The 21180-nt window shown below is 44.4% G+C and overlaps 1 protein-coding gene across 27 annotated transcripts in view; it reads left to right on the top strand.

The window, feature by feature from the left end:
* Golgb1 (golgin B1) overlaps nt 1–19415 on the top strand; it is a 57291-nt gene extending 37876 nt beyond the window's left edge. For 26 of the 27 annotated variants that reach the window (XM_027412721.2, XM_027412734.2, XM_027412735.2 and 23 more), the window contains 10 exons: nt 447–5557; nt 6373–8251; nt 11589–11767; nt 12644–12797; nt 12993–13130; nt 14962–15108; nt 15256–15353; nt 15820–15942; nt 18393–18501; nt 18733–19415. In XM_027412721.2, the coding sequence (XP_027268522.1) occupies nt 447–5557; nt 6373–8251; nt 11589–11767; nt 12644–12797; nt 12993–13130; nt 14962–15108; nt 15256–15353; nt 15820–15942; nt 18393–18501; nt 18733–18867 (8073 nt within the window). In that variant the 3' untranslated portion in view covers nt 18868–19415. The remainder of the gene's footprint in view (nt 1–446; nt 5558–6372; nt 8252–11588; nt 11768–12643; nt 12798–12992; nt 13131–14961; nt 15109–15255; nt 15354–15819; nt 15943–18392; nt 18502–18732) is intronic. The other variant, XM_027412731.2, reaches the window with a different exon arrangement.
* The last annotated feature ends 1765 nt before the right edge of the window (nt 19416–21180 follow it).

The raw sequence follows: 21180 nt of genomic DNA, 5'->3' as shown, positions 1-21180 counted from the left end.
TGATAATGCTTATTTTGTTTAATTTTACAACTTTCCTATTTCATTGCTTAGGAAAAGAAATCTCATGGCTTACTCCTTGGTGTGGGATGGGGTTTTTAATTCATTGCCTGCTTTCTTAGACGCAACTCTTAGGAGAAATAACTAGGTGTTTTAACCTAGAAGAAGAATGGTTTCATATGGGAAATATCTGGAAAATGGATCCCAAACTTCCTTGGGCCTTTTGACTAGAAAGAGCCCTCGGAGTTGAGCTATCTGAATCCTACACGTTCATTTTGGGAGAAGCAGTTTTACAAATTTTAGTAGCTTTGTGGTATAAAAGAAGTTTCGACCAGAAGGTTGCAAGTTTTAGAAAATTCATGAAATGCTAGTGTATGGTGGCTATTTTTAATACTATATGAAATATTTGGTTAAGATCTTCCCTGGTTGTCTTGTTTCTTTTTTAATAGGTCCCTGATGTTACTCAGTTTAGCAAGAGTGATTCTTTGACCAAAAAAAGTGGACAAGATGACCCAGAGAACACATTTTCTCAGAAACATAAAGAACTGTCAGTTTTATTAGTGGAAATGACTGAAGCTCAAGAGGAAATTGCATTTCTTAAGTCACAGCTGCAGGGCAAGAGGTCTGACGGGAACTCTGAGGTCCTTGACCAGAAAGAAGTGAAGGTGTTGGAGAGTGAAGGGCCGCTTTCAGTAACAGCAGGAGATAGCCCCTTCATGCTCAATGAAGAGAGCAGTGTTCCAGCAGCTGAAAAAGAGGAACAGGATAGCACTAAAGACCAGCCTCCACCATCTGAGGCAGGGTCTCCAAATGAGGCTGCAGTGGATTTGAAATCCTCCTCTGTACCAGATGCTTGCCAGTGTCACCAGAGTGAATTGGAAAGTCTGAAAACTCAAATTTTCAAGCTTGAGACAAGCCTTCATAAGGCAGAAGAAATTCATGAGAAAAATTTAGATGAGAAAGATAAGGAAATTAGCAGCTTAACCGAGCTTATTGACGAACTTAAGAAGAAGGCGGAGGATGCCCACAGCACGCTCACTGTTTTGTCTGAGGAGCGAGACCAGCTTCTTTCTCGGATAAAAGAGCTTGATGTCTTGGCCGAGCTGAGGGCTCAGGTCCAAGAGCTGCAAAGCAGCCTTGCGGAAGCAGAAAAGCAAAGAGGTCTGGACTACGAGAGCCAGAAAACTCAGCACAACCTGCTCACAGAACAGATCCACAGCCTAAGCATAGAAGCCAAATCAAAGGACGTGAAGATTGAAGCTTTACAGAAAGAACTTGATGATGTGCAAATACAATGTTCTCAACAGGATACTCAGATAAAAAGCCTGCAAAGCCAGCTGCAGAAGAAGGAGAGTGAGGTGATAGAGAGGGCAGAACATGTGAAGAACATCTCAGAAAAGGTGGAAGAGCTTTCACAGGCTCTATCACAGAAGGAACTAGAAGTAGCCAGAATGGACCAACTCTTAGTAGAGAAAAAGAAAGATGTGGAGACCCTCCAGCAAACCATCCAGGAGAAGGATCAGCAGGTAACTGAACTCAGTTTCAGTATGACAGAGAAAATGGTTCAGCTTAATGAAGAGAAGTTCTCTCTTGGGGTTGAGATTAAGACTCTGAAGGAGCAGCTCAATGTATTGTCCAGAGCTGAAGAAGCTAAAAAAGAGCAGGTAGAAGAAAGTCATGGAGTCATTTCTAATCATAGCCACGATGAGTCCAGCCCGGTGGGGCTGCTGAGTAAAGAGGCGCTTCAGCAGGAACTGGAGCTTCTGAGGAAAGAGAGCGAGCTGAGGAAGAGGAAGCTGCATGCAGCGCTTATTCACCGAAAGGAGCTCCTACAAAAAGTCGGTACTCTGGAGGAGGAGTTAGCCAAGGCGAAAGAGGAATGTAGGAAAGAGATTGCACACGGGGAGAGTGAGAAGAGAAAGTTGGAACCATATAGAGAGAACAAAGATGACCCAGAAAAATGTGAAACTTCTAAGTGTCGAGAAATAGAAGTTTCTTTAAAACAAACAATATCTGAAAAAGAAGTGGAGCTCCAGCACATAAAGAGAGATTTGAAAGAAAGGATGGCAGCCGAAGAAGAATTACAGGCTGTGGTCCAACAGATGAATCAGAACTTGCAAGATAAGACAAAGCAAATAGATTTGCTTCAAGTGGAGATCAGTGAAAATCAAGCAACTATTCAGAAATTAACCACAGGCGCCAAGGATGCTGGAGATTCAGCTGCACCTGTGAAAGAAACACACGTGAGCAGCCCGCCCAGTGCAGGCAGTGGGGAACACTGGACAGCAGACCTGGAGGGAAAGACATCAGACCTTGAAAAAGAAAAGGAGCAACTTCAAAAGAAGCTTCAAGAAGCCTTAACTTCCCGCAAGGTGATTCTGAAAAAGGCACAAGAGAGAGAGAAACATCTAAAGGAAGAGCTTGGGAAACAAAAGGATGCTTATAGTCTCCTTCAGGAGCAATTTGACAAACAGAGTAAGGAAATTGAAAACATGGGAAACCAGCTGAGGCAACTCCAGATTGAAGCGAGGGAGTCTTCAGACAGTAAACTCCCAGGCACTAACCAGTGGGAACCTGGTCTTCCCATTCAAGGATTCGAAGAGGTTTCACTCGAGGACACAGAACAGCAGCCTGCCCAACCTGCTGCAGAGTTTGACTTACACATAACTCAGCCCTCTTGTCCTGGAGATGCAGAAGCTCTCCAGGCTACTGTTTCTGTTGCCCAGATTAAGGCCCAGTTAATAGAAATGGAGGTAGAGAAAGAAGAGCTGGAATTGAAAGTTAGTTCTACAGCAAGTGAGCTGACTAAGAAATCAGAAGAAGTATTTCTGTTACAAGAACAGATCAGTAAACAAGGTTTAGAAATCCAGACTTGGAAGACTGCATCCCATGAAGCTGAGGCCCACGCTGAAATCCTGCAGCATGAACTGGAAAGCAGCAAACTAAAACTTGCTGGCCTGGAACATCTGAAAACATTACAGCATGAACTAGATGAACTGCAGAAGCACATGGCCCAGAAGGAAGAAGAGGTCAGCTACCTTTCTGGGCAGCTTAGTGAGAAAGAAGAGACCCTCACAAAAGTCCAGGCAGAGATGCTGGAGCAGGAGCATTTAATCAAGGCTCTGCATACACAGATGGACATGCATGCCAAGGATTATGAGGAGAGGCTAAAGCAGTCCCAGCTAGAACTTTGTCAGCTGAAGCAGAAGTCGGAGCAGGTTGAGGACGAAACTAAAGCAAAGCAACAAATACACAGGAAACTGCAGGCTGCCCTCATCTCCCGAAAGGAGGCTCTGAAAGAAAACAAGACTCTGCAAGAGGAGTTGTCTTCAGCCAGAGATGCCGTTGAACACCTGACCAAGTCTCTGGCAGATGTGGAAAGCCAGATTTCTGTTCAAAATAAAGAGAAAGATGCATTCCTAAGGAAGCTAGCCCTTCTTCAGGAAGAAAGAGACAAACTCATTGTAGAAGTGGACAGGTCTTTACTGGAAAATCAGAGCCTTGGTGGCTCTTGTGAAAGCCTGAAACTAGCTCTGGAGGGTCTTACCGAAGATAAAGAAAAGCTGATGAAAGAACTTGAGTCTTTGAGATGTTCTAAGATGGCTGAGATCACCGAATGGCAAGAGAAGCACAAGGAGCTGCAGAAGGAGTATGAAGTTCTTCTGCAGTCCTATGAGAATGTGAGCAATGAAGCAGAAAGAATTCAACATGTGGTGGAAAGCGTCAGGCAAGAGAAACAAGAATTATATGGAAAGTTACGAAGCATTGAGACAGACAAGAAGGAGACGGAAAAGCAGCTGCAGGATGCAGAACACGAAATGGAAGAGATGAAAGAAAAGATGAGAAAGTTTGCTAAATCTAAACAACAGAAGATCCTTGAGCTGGAGGAAGAAAACGATCGGCTTAGAGCAGAGGCCCAGCCTATAGGAGGAGCCAAAGAAAGCATGGAAGCTCTTCTTTCTTCCAATTCCAGCTTGAAGGAGGAACTAGAAAGGGTCAAACTGGAGTATAAAACCCTTTCTAAGGAGTTTGAGGCTTTAATGGCAGAGAAAGACATTCTGAGTGAAGAGATTCAAGGTCTGAAGCATCAGGTAGAAGACGGTATACTGAAACAAGCTAGCCTAGAGGCCACTGAGAAGTCCAATGAACAAAAAGAGGAAACACAAGCCATGGTGGGCAAGTCTCAAGAGCAAGATTCCCAGAGCGGGAGCGTTAAAGTTGAAGTACCGGAAGGTATTCTGTCAGTGACCAGTGCCAAGCCTGGCATTAGTGAGACTTTCCGCTCCCACGATGACATCAATAACTACCTACAGCAGCTTGATCAGCTCAATGGAAGAATTGCTGAGTTAGAGATGGAGAAACAGTGTGATAGGGAACTTAATCGGACATTAGAAAATGAGAAAAATGCCCTCCTGAGTCAAATATCAGCAAAGGATGGTGAATTAAAACTACTTGAGGAAGAAGTTGCCAAAATAAACACATTAAATCAGCAAATCCAAGAAGAACTTTCCAGAGTTACGAAGCTAAAAGAGATGGCAGAGGAGGAAAAGGATGATTTAGAAGAGAGGCTTATGAATCAGCTGGCAGAACTTAATGGGAGCATTGGGAATTATTATCAGGATGTTACAGATGCTCAAATAAAAAATGAGCAACTAGAATCTGAAATGCAGAACCTTAAAAAGTGCATGAGTGAATTAGAAGAAGAAAAGCAGCAGCTGGTCAAGGAAAAAACAAAGGTGGAGACAGAAATCCGAAAAGAGTATTTAGAGAAGATACAAGGTGCCCAGAAAGGAGCTGGCAACAAAAGCCATGCAAAGGAGCTGCAGGAGCTGTTGAAAGAAAAACAGCAAGAGGTAAAGCAGCTGCAGAAGGACTGTATCAGGTACCAGGAGAAGATCAGTGCTCTGGAGAAGACCGTTAAGGCTCTAGAGTATGTCCAGACTGAATCCCAAAAGGATTTGGACGTGACCAAAGGAAATCTGGCACAGGCAGTTGAACACCACAAACAGGCCCAAGAGGAATTATCTAGCTTCAAAGTACTGCTAGATGACACCCAAAGTGAAGCTGCGAGAGTGCTAGCAGACAACCTCAGATTGAAAAAGGAACTTCAGTCAAACAAAGAAGCCATCAAAAACCAGATGAAACAAAAAGATGAAGATCTGGTGCGAAGATTGGAGCAAGCAGAAGAAAAATTCCTAAAAGAGAAAATCAACATGCAAGAGAAACTGGATGCTTTGCATGGAGAAAAGACCCGTGTGGAAGACACACTTGCAGAGATCCAGGTCACTGTAGCCAAGAAAGACAAAGAAATGAAGCAGCTGCAGGAAAGCCTGGACAGCACCATGGCCCAGCTTGCAGCCTTCACTAAGAGCATGTCGTCCCTCCAGGATGACCGTGACAGGGTCATCGATGAAGCCAAGAAATGGGAGCAGAAGTTTGGTGATGCTATTCAAACCAAAGAAAAGGAGATCAGACTAAAAGAGGAGAATTGCATGGCTCTAAAGGATCAGCTTCATCAAATGAGCATCCATACAGAGGAACTGAAGACCAATATCTCCAGGTGAGATTGTGAAGGCAAAGCAAGTCTTTAAGCTGTTTTTACTTATTAGAATTACAGAATCCATTTCTGTTTTCAATTCCCTTAGAATGTATATCCTCTTTCCCTTCTGACATTTTTTTTCCATTTTTGTGACTTGTTATAATAGTATTAACATAAAATCATTAACATAGAGCCACTGATGTGTTTTCCCCCATATCTCTGTTAAGAGATAACATAAGTTTCTCTTTCTCTTCATCTTTGTGTCAGGATTTTTTGACAGCTTACTACTTTTGTGTATATTTCCACCAGCTTACTCCCGAAGGATTGCTTAGGTGTCCTAAATGGTCTTGTCCTCTCGGCCACAGTTGCATCAACTATGCTCTCTCTGTCAGTTAGAAATCCAGTCTTTACACTCTCAAATATCACCTTTCAAGCTCAGGAACTGACAGTGCCACCACCCTCGGTATACTCCCCTTTTGTTTCCTTACTGTTTTTTTTTTTTTTTTTTTTTTTTTTTTTTGACCAGGATTAGAAACCCACTGTTAGCTTGTCTGGAGCAAGGTAGGATGAAATGGTGATGACCAGGGCTGATTTACTTTTCAGTGTCTCAAAATGGATCACTAAAATAAATAATATGGTTTCATGATTCAGATCTCTGTGATGCAGCTATGTTATTTTTCTGTGTGATGGATCTTGTTAGTACTTGTGTATAGATGCAGAGAACTAAGATCACTATTAGAACCTTCTATAATGAATGCTGACTGATTTGTAGTATGTCCTGTAGTTAATTTTTCTCCTTTTCCTCCCTCCTCCTCTCCCCTAACCCCATCTCCTAGGCTTGAACATGACAAGGAAATTTGGGGGTCCAAGGCCCAGACAGAGCTCCAACATCAACAGAAAGTTTGTGATACCCTGCAGGGGGAAAACAAAGAACTTGTGTCCCAGCTAGAAGAGACTCGACAACTATACCACAATTCTATGAATGAAGTAGCTAAGTTGGAATCAGAACTTAAGGATCTCAAAGACCAGTCAAGTGACTTAAATAACTCTTTAGAAAAATGTAAAGACCATAAAGAAAAATTGGAAGGGATCATAAAGCAGCAAGAAGCTGAAATCCAAAATTGTAAGTTCAGTTATGAACAACTCGAGACTGACCTAAAGGCCTCTAGAGAGCTGACTGGTAGATTGCATGATGAAATCCACATGAAGGAACAGAAGATTGTAAGCCTGCTTTCAGGCAAGGAGGAGGCAGTACAGGTAGCTGTCGCTGAGCTGTGCCAACAACACAATAAGGAAATTAAAGAATTAGAACATCTGTTGTCTCAGGAGGAAGAGGAGAATGCCACCTTAGAAGAAGACAACAAAAAGGCTGTTGAGAAAACCAATCAGCTCATGGAAACATTGGAAAATATCAGGAAAGAGAACCTTGAGCAGAAAGCCCAGCTGAATTCCTTTTTTAAATCCATGGCCTCGCTCCAGGATGACCGAGACCGCATAATAAGTGACTATCAGCAGCTGGAAGACCGACATCTCTCTGTGATCTTGGAAAAAGACCAACTCATCCAAGAAGCTGCTGCTGAGAATAATAAACTGAAGGAAGAAATTCGAGGGTTGAGAAGTCATATGGATGACCTCAATTCTGAGAATGCCAAGCTAGATGCCGAACTGATCCAGTACAGGCAAGACCTGAACGAAGTGATAGTCATAAAGGACTGTCAGCAAAAGCAACTTCTTGATGTGCAACTACTGAAAAATAAGGAGTTGAAAAATGAATGTGCTAAACTAGAAGAGAAGCTGAAGGGGTCGGAGGAAGCGAGGCAAAGCCTGCAGAGGTCCTCTGATGCCCTCCAAGGGGACAAACAGTGTTTGTCTACAGAGCTTGAGAGCTTGAAGAGACAAGTGGCAGCCCTGCAGGAAGAAGGTACCCTAGGTGCCCAACTGAAAGACAAAGAGGAGGAGGTTCAGAGGTTAAATGCAGCGCTCTCCTCTTCCCAGAAGAGAGCTGCAGAACTGGAAGAGGAGTTGGTGTGTGTTCAGAAAGAAGCTACCAGGAAGGTCAGTGAAATCGAGGACAAGCTGAAGAAGGAACTAAAGCATCTCCACCATGATGCAGGGATAATGCGAAATGAGACAGAAACAGCAGAAGAGAGGGTGGCAGAGCTCGCCAGAGACCTGGTCGAGATGGAGCAGAAGCTACTCATGGTAACCAAAGAGAACAAAGATCTTATGGCACAGATCCAGTCTTTTGGAAGGTCCATGAGTTCCTTGCAGGACAGCAGAGATCATGCCACTGAGGAGCTTGGTGACCTGAAGAAGAAGTATGAGGCCGTTCTGAAGGAGCTGACCCAGCTGAAAGAGCACAAGGAGTTAAGGAGAGAGAGTGACGTTCTTTCCCAGGCTGCTTTTCCCCTAACCACCACTGAGAACAGCTTGTCCCACCTTGAGAAACTTAACCAGCAGCTCATATCCAAAGATGAGCAATTGCTTCACCTATCTTCGCAACTAGAAGATTGTCACAACAAAGTGCAGTCCTTTTCCAAGGCCATGACCAGTTTACAGACTGAGAGAGATCACCTGTGGAGTGAGCTGGAGAAATTCCGGAAGTTGGAGGAAGGGAAGCAGAGGGCTGCAGCCCCTTCATCTCCCTCCAGCCCAGCTGAGATGCAGAGCTTGAAGAAAGCTATGTCTTCTCTCCAGAATGACAGAGATCGATTAGTGAGTCTGTATTTCAGATCTGTGTTTGAGGCCTTGGGCCATTCCTTACATTGATTTTTATTTCCATAGAAAGGGAACTGTTTCTATTCGTAGAATCTTATATAAAGTCACCATCATTGCTGCACATTCCCCAGATTGTTTGGGTCTTAAGAGAAGCAGACATGCTGTTGACAGTTTCAAATGACTTTTTCTTTGCACAGAATGTGTATTGGTTATAAAAGGATTAAAAGATACCAAGCTGCTTTGCATATCCTGTAAATATTCCAGAATTTCAAGCAGGTTAATTGGAGGGAAGCACGGGGTCCCTCGGTGTCCTTTCACAGTGGTTGGTTGAGCACTTGATCACCTGCTAGATCAGGGTAGTAAGAACTTAGCTTGTCTAGAAGTGTTGCTCAAACCTAGTTTGTTCAGAAGGAAGTTAAATGTAAAGGATTTCTCAAAGTAAGTGTCGCTAGGCATGGCAGCACTCAGGAGGCTGCTGTGAGTTCAAGACAAGCCTGGACTGTGTAGCTTAGGATCCCTCCCTTGATCTGCCACTCAAGACCTTATGATTTGTCCTCATCTTTTCAGCCTTTCACTTGTTCTTTAGCATGCAGGCCACCACACCCACCTCCTCAGTCTACAGTGATCACAGCGAGTCCACTGCCCATATTACCATCCTGTTGGCTGCAGTGTCTTCTTCATTGCTTTCTTTGGGGGATCCTTCCAGATCTCAAATTCTCTTGCCACACTTCCCAGTTACTTGATTCTGTTTTGCCTTCCTACTTTCCCAAGTGCTTGTTATCCCATTTGTCTTAGGTTTCCTGCATAGAAGCACCTCTGCCACAGAGGCCTCTCACCAGCTCTCAGCTTTACCTTTTTGACCCCATTTGATAATTTTATTTTTGCCATCATGTTGTTGTTGTTCTTTTTTTTTTTTTTTTGATTATTTACTCTGTGTGTGTGGGTATTTTGTCTGCATATGTGTCTGTGTGCCACATGCATGCCCGGTGTCCTTGGATATCCTCAGACTGTGGTAACAGTTGTGAACACCATGTGGGCGCTAGAATAGAACCAGGGTCCTATGGAAGAGCAGACTGTTTTTCACCACCGAGCCATCTCTCCAGCCACGCTTCTTAATTTGCAAGAAATTCCTTTTTTTCTTGTTTTCTTTTTTTAATGTTTTTTTTTCTTGTTTCATGGGTGAATTTTCTAACTTATCTCTCGAAGGATGGAGTTGTTTTGCTTTGTTGTTGTTTAATTTATGTGTATGCATCTGTGAGCATATGACACATGAAGGTGCCTGTGGAGGCCAGAAGAGGCTGTTGGAATTACAGGCAATTTTGAGCTGCCCAGCATGGGAATTGAACTGGGGTCCTTCGGAAGAGCAGTGAGGACTCTTAACTGCTGAGCTATCTCTCCACCCCTATTTTGTTATTGAGATGGGATCTTATATAGCTGAAGCTTGCTAGAGGGTTCAGTGTAGTCCAGGCTGACCCCAAACTCATGCCTTTGCGCACCAGTTTCTCAAAGGCCAGGATTGCAGGTTTGTACCTCCACACCTGATGGGCTTCTTCTGCTAGTGAACTTTCTTGCTGATTTTTTATTGCTGCTGTAATGTTTCTGATTGACAGCATTCTCTCTTGTCTTTCGTCACATGTGATGCCCCCCTGCTAATGTGTCGAATTACCTTCTTCCAGCAGCTGCTTTTCATTCCTGATGTTAGCTTTTCTCTAGCTGAAGAACAATCCTTGTTTCATCTTTGCATGAAGAGACGAATCTAAGAAGCTTGGGGGGGGGGACTTGGTGTGAGTTTACTGTGGTGTGATCTTGTTGAACTTATTGATAATGGTCCCCAAGGTTGTGTCTTTGGTTACTCGAGGTCTGGTCAGATATTGAGAGATCTTTCATCTCCTGTTTAGAAGGAAACCAGCAACTCCAAGCTGAGCAGGGGACCTGCAAGAACACTTATAGTGTGCATCACCCATCACTGTTGCTTTAGAGCACTGCTCTAACTTTCAGGAGCACTCACAGTGTGCATCATCCATCACTGTTGCTTTAGAGCACTGCTATAACCTGCGGGAGCACTCACAGTGTGCATCACCCATCACTGTTGTTTTAGAGCTCTTCCTTGCAGCTGGGCTGGTATTTGTATTTCCCTGCTCCAGGGACACGTCCTTTACCTTTCCCGGAAAGTGGAACTAGTTTTTCAGTGTGGGTACCAAAGCATGTGGAGCTGAGGATTTGGATGCAGTTGCTTCTGTAGCAGCTCTAAACCCCTTTTTCTCAGCTCCCACCTCTCTCCATGCCCATCACCATTTTTCCGGAGGTACTTGTTGCTGTTAATTCCTGAGCCCTTTGACAATTCTGCAGAGTCAGTGCTGTTGTCCTTGGCTTCTCTACCACCAGCTGAAGCTCCAGCTATCTCAGATGTGTTAAGTCAGTTACTGTTGTTCATCTGCTTTCCAGCCTTACGCATATGCTGCTGCTGACCTTGGTTGTCTTCCCATTCTTGTGTTTGGTGCTTTTTAAAAAGCTACCAATGGGGTAGTATTAACATTTGTGAGTGGGTGAAAGGAGTGTGTGTTTAAGGCTGATGTCTTCTCCAGATGTCCTGACATTATTTCTTGATCAAGCTGTTAGTGAATATTGGGAGTTTTAAAATAGTGCAGTTTTGCTAAAGGCAAGTCCATCCTAATATTCATCAACCTTGTGTGTGAGATGTATTATTTTTCTTATTTAATTCTCACATTTCTATGAGGAAAAGTGCTGTAATGATCTTCATTTAGTAGGTGAGGGAAATAAAGACTTAGATCATCTTACCTTCAAGAATAAGTAGGTTATCTAATTCTAGAGCCAAAGTATTCAGGATCTATACCTCCTTTACAGTGGACATCAGTTCAGCTTGAGTTAAGGCTAACGTCCAGCTGGGATGTAGCTTAGTGGTAGAGCACTTGCCTAGGCCTGAGTTCCATCCAAAAATTGAGACACAAAGACAATACAAGTAGACAACGGCAGCAGCAACAAAGAAAACGCTGCTGGTGTTGGTGTAAGAAATACAGAAGCCTGGCAAAGGCACATGTGTGCATGGGAAACCACTCTTCGCATTTGCCATTCCAAATAATCTGTAGATCCTTTGTCTGACTCCGGTCAGAGCCAGAGCTTTGGGCCTTAGAGGTGGGGCTGTGGGGCAGAACTAGGAGAATGAATGGCTAGGCCCTATAGCCTTGATGACAGTTATGACAGTTACTTGGCTGTCAGCAGACAGGTGTTCACAGTGGCGCCTGTGCAGTAGGAGCGATTGACTGGTCAGTAGGGAAATGAGAAGTGAGTTACCCTCTGCTCCCTCTGGTTAAAGCTGAAGGAACTGAAGAATCTGCAGCAGCAGTACTTACAGATGAATCAAGAAGTCACCAACTTACGTCCACTGAAGGCTCAACTTCAGGAGTATCAAGAGCAGACAAAAACCCTACAGATGATGAAGGAGAAACTTAGGCAGGAAAACCTCAACTGGCAGCAAGAGCTGCATCAGCTCAGGTAGGACTATCCTTGCATTGGGACCCCTTTTGTTGTCTTGTAACACTGTATTTTGAAATAGTTACTGATTTATAGAATACTGCAGAAATAGAGACCATTTACGTATGCTTCATCCTCCAGTGAAAGCATCCGGTGTGACATGTTGCATATCACACCCAGCTGGCTTTAGGCATAACAAAGAAATAGCTGGTGTTCAGTAGAAACCCCACTCTTCACCAAATTCAGGAAAATAAGTAAATAAAGTAACAACAACGAAAGCTTATTACTTAATATTTAACATGTGCCAGGCTTTGTGTTTGATGAATGATGTATGGTATCTCATTTAATCCATACAATAGTCCTAAGAAATAACTAGTTTATTCCTATTTTATTGAAGAAACTTGACAAGATTGACATTTGCTCAAGTCTCATACCTAGTGTTTGCAAGAACCAGAATGCTAAGTCCTTCAGAGTCAACACTGATGTTAGTTCTGCATCATTGGCATGACCCTGCTGAAGGACTGTGGTGGTTTCTAGTGGCCCGCGTGGTCTTACCATCCACATTCCATCTGTATTTGTCCTGCACACTGACTCCTGCATTCCTGAACTTCACTCTTTGCATTCATGCTGGTGCCTTAGGCTAAGTTTTCATGCTGACTTAATCCAGTGGCAGCTTTTCTGTGAAAACACTGCAGTCCCACCAATGGAGCTCCTTCTAGTCCTGTCGCAGCCGCGCTCTCACTGCCTCACTGGACGTTTCCACTTGGATAATAAATTCACTCTTCTATGTATCAGATTTGCTACATTGCTGATATCACATAAGAATGTTTTGAATATGCAGTTTTTCTTGTTTGTGTTGTGAGTATATTTGAGCCAATTTTTTTTTTCATGGTGTAGAATGGAGAAGGATGCCTGGGAACTTCATGAGAGGCAGATGAAGGAGCAGTACATTATGGCCGTCTCAGATAAAGATCAGCAGCTCAATCATCTGCAGAGTCTCCTGAGGGCTTCCTCCCAAACTGAGATTCTCTCCACACAGAGCCAAAGACAGGTGAGCATATCCATATGGTTTGCCGTTCAGGGTGCCCTACCCAAAAAGCAGCAACCTCCTTTAACTGTCCATCTGCAACTATTAGGCAAGCCTCCTCCTGACTTTTTGGGGGTAGGACATGATTTCTTCTAGAGGGGAGGAATTAGGTGTGAGCAATCTTAGGGGACAATTTCAGTGATGTTTGTATCCTGGCAGGTATCCTTGGAGACATCAGCTTCCCTCGATGGGTCACAAAACCTCATTCATGAGGCAGAAACTCTCAGGACTCAGCTCAATGACACCTTAAAGGAAAATCACCAGAAGGAACTAAGAATTCAGCAGCTGAACATGAGGGTATGTGTTTCATGCTAGACTGAAATTCAGTTTCTTTTTTCTCTCCCTGGAGGTAAGATTCAGCACAGGCACCCAGCTTTCAGCAGAACTTGGAACATAAGTTTCTAAGAGCGAGTGTTTCTTGCAGAGCAGAGGACATGGGCAATGTTCTCCTTACCCTTGGTGGATCTTTGAGAATGACTTGGGGAAGCCCATACTTGGAGAAACTTCACCCCATCTTAACACTTGTTAGTAATGTGTAAACATCTCCCCATCCATCTCCCAAGAGTCATTGTCTTCCTGTTGCTCTCTGACTGGTCCAAGTGTTCTCAGTGGCTCCTTCCAGTCCTGCCCTCTTCAGAGAAACCTAGACAGGTAATCTCTGCCAGAATTAGAGATTATTCATGAGGTTAGTGGTTAGTGAGTCCAGAGGTCTACATGGAGGAGAGTCGTGAATGCATGTATGCACAGTTTGGGGTGGGATGCACTCGTCTTATCATAGGAACTCAAATGACGTGGGCCAGTGAGGCTGCTCAGTGGTTGAAAGTGCTTGCCTCACAATCCTGATGACTTCAGTTTGATCTGGATCCTGCAGTGGAAAAATGAAATTAACTCCTGAGTGTTCTCTGTTCTCTACACATGTGCTGCAGAATGAACATGCCTACACTCATGCACCCATATCACACATATGTGCATACACACACACACACACACACACAAAACTAATAACATTGTGATTCAAAATAGTAAAAGTCAGCAGATGGTTTTCCAAGATGAGGAGAAAAACCCACAAATACTAAGTATGTCAAGGTTTTGGGGGAAGTCATTCTGAAGTTGGTGATTATGTCTCATTCTCTGTGGGTCCCAGCCAATCAGGAGAATTGCTGCTGGGGACTTGATGAAATGAAGTTGAGGGGCTCTCACACTAGAAAACTTTTTTCTCCAAAACATTGGTAAACTTTCTTACACAAACACTTAGAGAAGACTCCTCAAGAGAAGACAAGACTCGCAGTCAGATCCATCCATTCCTGAGACACAAGCCTTCCTGTGTCTCCATGCTGGGTACCCAGGAGGACATCTCCATGGCTACTAACAAATCTGGGTATTTATCATAACTAAAGTTTAAAATGACAGCCCACAAGTGAAGAATCAGGATTCCGGTTCCAGAGGAGTCAAATCCCAGTCAGCTGGTAGAAGCTACAGCTGATTGGGAAATGTTTTCAGTCATTGTAAAAATTAAATACAGATTTTCTGGTTTAGAAACCAGTGACTTAAATTGCTTTGCCAGGTAGTGGGCACCCTGACACTGAACTTGTGCAGGGACAGATGCAACCACTGCCTGTAACTCAGGAACCAGAGGAAAGATTGGCTTTGACACTACTGTTTCTACTTTGTGAGCATCTTGGCTCCTACTAAAGTTTCTCAAGTACATGTAAACACATGACTTCTTTCTTGGAAACATATACACCCAGTAATACTATTATATGTGTTTTAAGTGTGAGCTTGCTGTGTGGCTTAGCAATTCAAGCATGGGCCTACCACTCTCTGCTTATATTCCCAGAACAGCCTGCTCTACTGGAATTTTTGTTAGGGGTTTCTTCTTAATCGTTGTTCAGCCCATAGACCTTGGCACCATTAAAAATAAACCAGTTTCCTGCTGCTCTTCCAGAACTATTTTCCTTTCCTGACTAAAACATTTAGGCATTTTTCTCTTTGAAGAAACATACTGTGGTACAATTCTAAGGTAGGTCCTGCATTACAAATCAGATCCTAAAAGCTCAGGCCAGTTGCCTAAGCACTGCTTCCGGTGATGCAGTCCTGGGGGTGGTACTTACTCTCTCCCCTGCTTCAGCTCTCTCAGCTGCTCGAGGAAAAGAATATCCTCTCCATCCAGCTCAGTGATGCCAACCAGAGTCTCCGTGAAAACCAGCACCACTATGGTGACCTCTTCAGGCACTGTGCAGTCCTGGAGAGGCAGGTGCACCAACTGCAGGCTAGGGTAAGGCAGCATCAAGAAGTGCTCCATGAGATGGGGGCGGGGTAGCTAAGGATTGCCCCTTCCCTGTGCAGTGGAATGCTTGCAGTTTACACACATACAGTATCCAAAGAGCTTCCATCGCAACTGCTACGCTGCTGTTTTTTCTAGGGGCCAACAAATGTAGATGTTGCTCCAGGAGCGCCCCAGGAAATGAGTGAAGTTTGCAGAAATAGTGATCCTGAGGCCACAGTGGAGCCACAGCCAAGGTAGAGGAACTATTCACCCTCTGTGTGCAAAGAAATTGGGTGGTAGACAAGAGAGGGTGATGGGGGTGAATATGATAAAAATACATTATCTACATGCATGGAAATGTCATAATAATGAAACTTCTTGTTGTGTGTGGTTAGTGTGTGCTCTTTCAATGAAAATTGGGTTGTGATCTTGGTGGAGGTAGAGTTCACCACACGTTCTTAGTGTCCTGTTACCTGATTAGCACCACAGAGTGATGAAGACTGAACGTAACAGTACCTAACATTTTGTGTCAGAAAGGAACAGCAGCATCCATGCAGCACTACAAACACTAGAATCAAAACTCTCCTGGTATAATCTGCTTTGTTTGCTCTGTAGCTATGCTTCCATGTTAGTCTTCCTGTTTAGGGAAATACTTCCAGCCTTATGAAGACATTGTGTTCTCCATGTAGTGATGCCCTTTGTTTGCCTTTTACTCTCAAGTTTGGCTGAAGTCTGCAGTGCTCAACAAGAACTGGGTGAGTTAAAGAAGCTGCTGGAAGAAGAACGAGACCAAAGACTGACTGCTGAGAATGCACTCTCCCTGGCCGAGGAGCAGATCAGACGGTAAGGGGTGGGGAGGCAGGTGCCTTCTGTTCACTTCTCAGCCTTTCTGACCTTGCTGCTGCACATTTGTGCGACCAGGCTCAAAGTGAGTTAAGATCTTAATCTCCCTGAGTGACTTGAGAGTCATCACTAAGAAGCACATACGTCTGGAGTTTCAGAGTCCTGTGCTTCCCAGGGCTGTAGCTCATAGGGGTTGGTAATCTATTTACCATCCATATTACACAAGTAAGCTGCATAAGATGTCTTACGTCATCCCAACAGTAACTATATGAGGTATATGTTGGGTCCTTATATGTCTGTGTCTGTGCATGTTGGGGGCAGGGAGGCAAGGTCAGAGGACGATGTTAGGTGTCTTGGTATATCCCTGTCTACCATATTCCCTTGAGACAGTCTCTCATGGAACCTAACACTTGCCATTTTTCAGTGAGCAGCAGGCCCTTAGCCATTCTCCTGCCTCTGTCTTCTCCCTAGCACTGGGATTGCAGGTATGCACAGTCAGGCCAGCTTTTACGTGGGTACTGGGGATGTGAGTGTAGATCCTCACACTTGCAAAAGAAACAGTCTGGCCCACTGAGCCATCCCATGGCCCCAGCGTCAGATTCCTTAGAGACCAAAACAATGCATTCTCATTTCCTATCTCATATCCAGACGTTTGGGTTTTGTCTATTTTTGAGACAAGTCTTTCTATGTAGCTCTGCCTGCCCTGAAACTTGATTTGTAGACCAGGCTGGCCTTGAAGCCACAAAAATCCACCTGCCTCTGCTTCCTGAGTGCTGTGATTAAAAGTATATGCCACCACGCCTAGCTAGCCAATTGAAATTTTGAAGATTGTAACCTAGGGGAGAATAAAAGACCACTTAATAAAGAGTGTGGCTTGATTTATTGGCAAATGCACTGCCGAACCCTGAACATCCCTTTGCCAGTCATAGGCTCTGTTGGGCAGTGTCTGCTGGCTTCACAAAAGATCCTGCTTTTGCCCAGCTAGGAGGTCATGGATGTGTGTGATTTTGTGGGCACTCTACCCCAAGTGTGATTTGAAGATCACAAGCTATGAACCCCTCATTACCTATTTCAAGTCAAGAAAATCACTGTGAGAAGGTAGTGTGACTACAAGTGTTTTGTTGCTGGAATCCCCTTTACGTGGAAAGAAACATAGAAGGCACCTCCATTATGCTCGCAAGAGCAAGCCACTGTGTCTGTTGTCCCTTCCCTTAGAGTAAATGGCACTGGGGATGTTAACGGCCTCCTTGCAATGTCTTCCCCAGGGCAGGTTTTAGCTTAGATTTCTTTCTTTCCCATCCAGCATATTCACAGCTTTTTGTTTTCAACACCTGTGTAGGTAGCTTTCAGGGTAGCTCTGAGGAACACAGTGCAACGTGCTGTAGTGTCTTTGCAAAGATATTCAGACCTATTTGTTCATGGCTGTTTCTTGGCCACTTACGAAGTCGTTTAGCTCTGTGAAACCTGGTGCATGGAGAGGTTAATCCCCCCTCAGGTGTCATTCATCTGGACCACTTGAGACAGCTTAGTCAGGATGACTCTGGAGCCTGTGTCTGGACCACTTTAACCTAAGGTTAGTTAGCCCCTCTTCGCTTTCCTTCTGGCTGAGAACAGAATGGGCAGCAGAGTGACTGTCCCACCTCGACCAGGTTCAGATGAAGGCACTTCCTCTCTGCTGAAGAAGAGAGTGGCCCACAGAAAAGTGGTTGATATTCAGCTGATGGAGATTGCCTGAGTGGGGAAGAAACATGGAGAGGAAGGGGGTGTTGCAGTTTCCCCTTTCCAGTTAAAATGTGTGTCCCTATAAGCAGATGAATCATAAGACATGCCCTTGGCTGTTGTTTTCAGAGGCCTCTGAGTAACAGCAGCTTCTCCTTAAATGGAGAATTTAAAAAATGAAGTAATAAGCAAATCAGCAGAGAGAAAAACAGAAAACTGCAGAGGCTGCAGTTAGCCTTATGCTAAGAACTCTACATAATTTCTTGGGGTTTTTTTGCCAATTGTAATTTAAAAAAAAAAAATGCCAAATGTAATGGCGCATACCTGTAATCCCAGCTCTGGGAAGCAGAGCCAGGAGAATTTAAGTTCAAAGCCAGCCTTGGCTACATGTAAGACCTTTTCTCAAAAACAAACAAAAAACAGGGGTGGGGTGGGAATTGGTGAGTTTCTAAATCAAATGTGGTGGTGGGGGGGGGACGGGAGGGAGGTCCGAGGTATAAAGACAATGGGATTCTAGTTCTATTGATTGCTGGTCATGTTTCTGTGGACAAGACACAGCTTCGCAGCTGGAAACACCCAAGCCAGCATCCTAAACAGGCAGTCCCTTTACTTCTGTGTGGGCCAGGCCTATGGGAGGAACCTTTGCTGCTGGTTCCCTAGGCCACCTTCCTAGGGAGACTGGAAAGATTGTCATGCAGGGGATGCGTGTTACAACTATTTTCTCAACACAGGTTGCAAGAGCATAGTGAATGGGATTCAGCCCGGACTCCTATCATTGGCGCCTGTGGCTCTCATGAGACTGCAGTGTTAATAGATCTCCCAGGCAGCACCTGTCGAAGGGTAAGAGGGGAAGGACACCAGGACATGGAGAGGGTTCTGCTATGGGAATGGGCTGCAGGTATGCAGATGGGCAGTATTGTAGGTGTCCAGCCACTGAGGAAACTCCCAGAATGCCTCTCTTCTTTGAGGATGGGATCAGCTTGGCTTAAATGCAAGGTTACTGGTGAAGGAAAAGTGCCTTCAAGTGAAGAAGCTTTGATTCCTCATTTTTTGTTGTTTTGTTGGTTTCAGACCCGGAGTGGTGCTGGATGGAAGCGGGTTCTGCGTTCACTCTGCCATTCCCGGACCCGAGTGCCACTGCTTGCAGCCATGTACCTGCTGATGGTCCATGTCCTCCTCATCCTGTGTTTCACAGGCCATCTATAAACTTGTCACTTGACCACAACTCTCAGAACTTTTAATTATTCCATCTATAATGACAGAATTGCCAGTTCCAGAACAGCCTTCCCACTTTCAACCCATCTCACATCTCATTGGAAAGTTCCTGTAACGACAGAGGTGGCTATGAAGACAGGTTGGAGCTGCAAGACCTGGTACATCCTATTTTCTGGATGTGCCTCTAACAGGGTCCTGAGTGCCTAGGGGCTAACAGGAACATGAAAACCTCTAGCCTCAAGAACTACTGAGCAGCCGCACTATTGTGCGGGGGTAAGTTATTCTGTCTTCAACGCCATTGTCACCCGCCTCTGGGAACAGGGCTGAGGCTGAAAGAGAAGGCAAAACACCTGAATCCAGACCTGAGAGCAGTGGTCATGAGTGGCTCCCACTGTGCCTGTCCTCATCACCTAATGAAGAAACGATTGGTGGGCTCACTAATCAGCCTTTTGTTCTGTGATGATTAAATTTTAGTCACAATATCCCAAGGACTTTCCTCAACTACTGTAAAATAATAAAGTTATTTTCAGAATGAAGAACTGTGTGAGGCTGTCTGTCAGCACAGATGTTGTATACCTGTGTTTGTACTCTATGAAGAGTGAAGGATGGAGGAATGGTTACTGGAGTGGAAAGTTCTGAGAATCTGCCCTTCTCACTGGCCAGCATCAGATGGCTGTGAGCATCTCTCCAGCCTCAGATGCTGGAGCCAAAGGAGATGAGGTAGAGTGGAGAAATCCATTCTGAGATTGAGTTAGAGGAGCAGAATCATAGGGTGTGAAATTCCTGAAGCCTTCTCTCTTCTAAGAGAACTCTGGAAAATGTTAGGCCACCAAGTATGGTAGCACTTGCCTGTAATTCCAGCACTCAGGAGGCTGAGGCAGAAGGATCATAAATTCATAGTCAATTCTTGTCTATATAGTAAGTTCAGGACAGCCTGTGCTACATGGCAAGACTGTCTAAAAAAAAAAAAAACAACAGCAAACAAAAACAGTCTCCCAGGACACCTCCCCCCACCACACACACACACACACACACACACACACACACACACACACACACACACACACACACACAGAGTGCAGGAGGGGAGGTTTCATAGCTCATGCAGGTTGGGTAGGTATAATTGTGCTTTTATATGAAGTTGCTGCTTGGGAAAAGCTGGCCTGCTGTCTCAATGTACAAACAGATTTCAAACCTTATCTCCTTGGTTTCAAAGCCTTGCTATTCCTTCGTGTTACACCCCCTTCCTCAGGGGATGAACAAGGGATGTTGGTCAAGGGGAAATGGGTTTTCTCAGTGTCACCTCTGAAGTTCTGTGGTTTCTCTGGAGAACTGCATTGTTATATGATGTGTTATAATGTCTGGTCTGAAACTTCTAATTTTGACATGGGATTAGAATTCCAAATCAGCTAAAAGATTCCCCTGTACACATATTTCTCTACTTTAAAATAGCTTTGTCAGAACAAATAATGTCCCAAACCTAGCGTCTATTTGGAAGTGACCTTAGAAGCTCTCTGTTATACTACAGGAATGTGCTCTTCTGTCCTAGACTGGTTTCACCAGTCCTTCTGGGTCCCTTTGGGGGCTTATCTCTAAGCCAATCAGGTCAGAACTCCACAGATGAGCAAGATGAGAAGAACCAGGCTCAGATTCAATAACAAATTCTTAGTAGGATTATTTTTCAACCAGAGATCCTTGGGACTTTATTTTCATTGTCTTTGTCACTGAGGGCCCCAAAGGTGCCAGAGGAGTCCCCCTGGGGGAATTATCTGTAAAGCAGCCAGTGAAAGCATACAAGCTCTCAGTGGCATTTACCTCAGAAAGAGTCTATTTTCATTGGTCCAAACAAGTCACCTGAGCTTATTTGACTGGAAGCTAGAAGCGAAGGGCCTCAGATCTTAACAGTGTGGCCTGTGTCAGAGTTCACCTCTCTGCTTCTTGGAGTTCGTCTAGAGTCAGACCTCTCTCAATCAGTGAGCTCAGGCTCCACACAGCTTTCCAACAAGCTAGGAAACTTTCTCCCTCCTGTCTCATGAGTTATCCTTTGGGTGTCATTTCTGTGTGAGCCTCATTGTAACTGATATAGGTAATGAGGAAGTGTGTGTTTTTACAGTGTGCCCTTCAAAATTCACTACAGAGCAGTTTCCCAGTAAGCCTTTCTTGATTGTTATAGCCTATATCAAATGTTGTTTTCCTTTTCCTCCCTCAGACAAGACCTCTATAACAGTGTTGTAGCCCAGGCTACACCTTAGTGCTGGGATCACAGATATTTGCTACCACACCCACCTGAATTGTTCTGAATTC

Source organism: Cricetulus griseus, chromosome 4 (genome assembly GCF_003668045.3).
Source record: "Cricetulus griseus strain 17A/GY chromosome 4, alternate assembly CriGri-PICRH-1.0, whole genome shotgun sequence".
In the NCBI taxonomy this organism is placed as follows: domain Eukaryota; kingdom Metazoa; phylum Chordata; class Mammalia; order Rodentia; family Cricetidae; genus Cricetulus; species Cricetulus griseus.
The sequence above is the reverse complement of the archived record's forward strand: the minus strand, read 5'-3'. Positions and strand labels throughout refer to the sequence as shown.